The sequence below is a fragment of the Camelina sativa genome, chromosome 9, assembly GCF_000633955.1.
Source record: "Camelina sativa cultivar DH55 chromosome 9, Cs, whole genome shotgun sequence".
Lineage (NCBI taxonomy): Eukaryota > Viridiplantae > Streptophyta > Magnoliopsida > Brassicales > Brassicaceae > Camelina > Camelina sativa.
The window spans coordinates 22,072,740-22,075,039 of record NC_025693.1 but is presented as its reverse complement, the minus strand read 5'-3'; the positions used below and the strand labels follow the sequence as shown (position 1 = coordinate 22,075,039).

The following is a 2,300-nucleotide window of genomic DNA, read 5'->3' as shown; positions in this document are numbered from 1 at the left end:
CTACCTGTCAATCTCTGGTGCAAAGGTTTGTGAAGAACATGTCACAGGAGTTTGAGATGAGTATGGTGGGAGAGCTGAAATACTTCCTGGGTCTGCAAGTAGAACAATCAGCTGATGGGATCTTTGTGTCTCAAAGCACCTATGCTAAAGAATTGGTTCAGCGATTTGGTTTAGGGAAGAGTAAAGAAGCCAAGGTACCTATGGGAGTCAATGACAAGCTTTCAAAAGATGAGGAAGGAGAGGATGTGGATGAACGACTATACAGAGGTATGATTGGGAGCTTGCTCTACCTGACAGCAAGTAGGCCTGACATTTGTCTGTCAGTGGGGATTTGCGCACGGTACCAGGCCAAGCCTAAGTTGTCTCACTTGCTAGCAGTCAAGAAGATCATCAAGTACGTCAAGGGGACAGTGAACTTTGGTATTTTCTTCACCAAGGATACCAACACCAGTCTGAGCGGGTACTGCGATGCTGATTGGGCCGGTTCTGTGGATGATCCCTGAAGTACAAGTGGAGGGTGCTTCTTTATGGGAAACAATCTAATTTCGTGGCACAGGAAGAAGCAGAACAGTGTCTCACTGTCAACCGCTGAGGCAGAATACATTGCCTTGGGCAGCTGTTGTACACAGCTCCTGTGGATGCGTCAAATGTCCTCTGACTATGGTATGGATTCTGACACTTTGTTAATTCATTGTGATAATTTGAGTGCTATAAACATCTCTAAGAATCCTGTCCAGCATTCTAGAACAAAACACATAGATATTAGACACCACTTTGTTCGTGAACTTGTTGAGGCGAAACTGATTGAGATAGACCATGTGAGCACTGATTTTCAATTGGCTGATTTGTTTACTAAACCTCTGGATTTCAACAGATTCATAAATCTGAGGAAGTCTATTGGTGTCTGTGAACTCTAACTATTTCTCTGAGTTGTGTTGGTCTAAGGCAGGAACTGGAGCTAGAACAGATCATAGAAATCCTGGAATATATAGGAGATCAACATCTGAAAGAGTGTGGGAAATAGCTGCCTGTCATGCCGGTCTGTCCATCCTGTTAAACGTTGTCATGATTAAGGAGGTCAAAGAGCTGTGAAGAGACATGTACAGTCATTCGAAGGTTTAATAACCTAAGTAATGATGAGTTCCAAATCAGTGACTGACACAATCAATTGATGTCACTGAAGCTCAAGATGCTGAAGCAGTCATCAGAAGGCTGTTTGGAGAAAAAAAAAAAAAAAAAAAAAAAAAAAAATTTGTGCTCTTTAAAGAGATGAACTCCAGCTGCCTTAACATGTTGGGATGGACTGGAGACTAAAGGCATGCCAGTGTGAAAGACTACCCACATGCAACAGTTCTCTGATCTTCGACAGTTCAAAAGGTTGTGATAGTTTCTAGTGAAGGTTCTGAACAAGTGGCTGATACAACAAAGGTCTGGTTAGTGTTCTTTCCTCTGCACTGTTCAATCTAAAAAAAAAAAAAATATATATATATATATATATATATATATATATTTAATGCTCATGTGTGCTTAATTCTCAGTCAGGGTTCCTCATGAATCTGTCATTAGTGGTTGTGTGTATCTGTGTGGTTGATTCATGAATCTGCTAATTTGGATTGAAAAAAAGGAAGAATGAGATTTACTAATGCATTAATATTAATTGAGATTGATTGAATTAACGAGTGAATGCAGTCAAATGAGGAAATAGATGCAGTGTACACTAATGTTTAATTAAGTGGTTTCAGGAAAACTTTAATGTTTTGGGCCGAGTTTGTGCAGCCCATTGAGACTCACGGAGGTGTATAAAAAGAAGCAGCTAGGGTTTTGGCGTTTTCCTCATCCCCTTTGCAATTTCAATCCTGTGTCGATTAATCTTCTGCTCAAATATCTCTTTCTCCATTCGATCAACGCTCTATCAACGATGAAGTCCATCTTTAGTGGTTTCCAATATGACTCCAGCTCAGATGAGGAGCTTCACACTCCACCGTCCTCGTTGCCTCCGCCCACTCCACTTGCTCCGATTGATCCCGCGACTGCCATGGTGGTCTACCAGCCTCAGGAGGAGTCTGTGACTGCATCACCGACTCGGGTGGATCGAGTTCCCTCGCCTTCTCACGGGAACCAAGAAACCTGCGACTCTTCGTCTTCTCCGCCGAGAGAGGTGACTTCTCGATTTCCGGTGGTCGATCTCACTGGTGATGTTCCTGTTCCCACAGTGTCGAATCAGGGGATCTCGTCTCGTCTGCGTAAAAGACAATCAGCTGTGGATACGGATGGTCGTGAATCCAAGCGTCCGTCTCTCC

At 42.9% G+C, this 2,300-nt stretch overlaps 1 protein-coding gene across 1 annotated transcript in view; it reads left to right on the top strand.

The window, feature by feature from the left end:
• LOC104715558 overlaps positions 1,919 to 2,300 on the top strand; it is a 3,842-nt gene continuing 3,460 nt past the window's right edge. The window contains exon 1 of the mRNA XM_010432952.1: positions 1,919 to 2,288. Within this exon, the coding sequence (XP_010431254.1) occupies positions 1,919 to 2,288 (370 nt within the window). The remainder of the gene's footprint in view (positions 2,289 to 2,300) is intronic.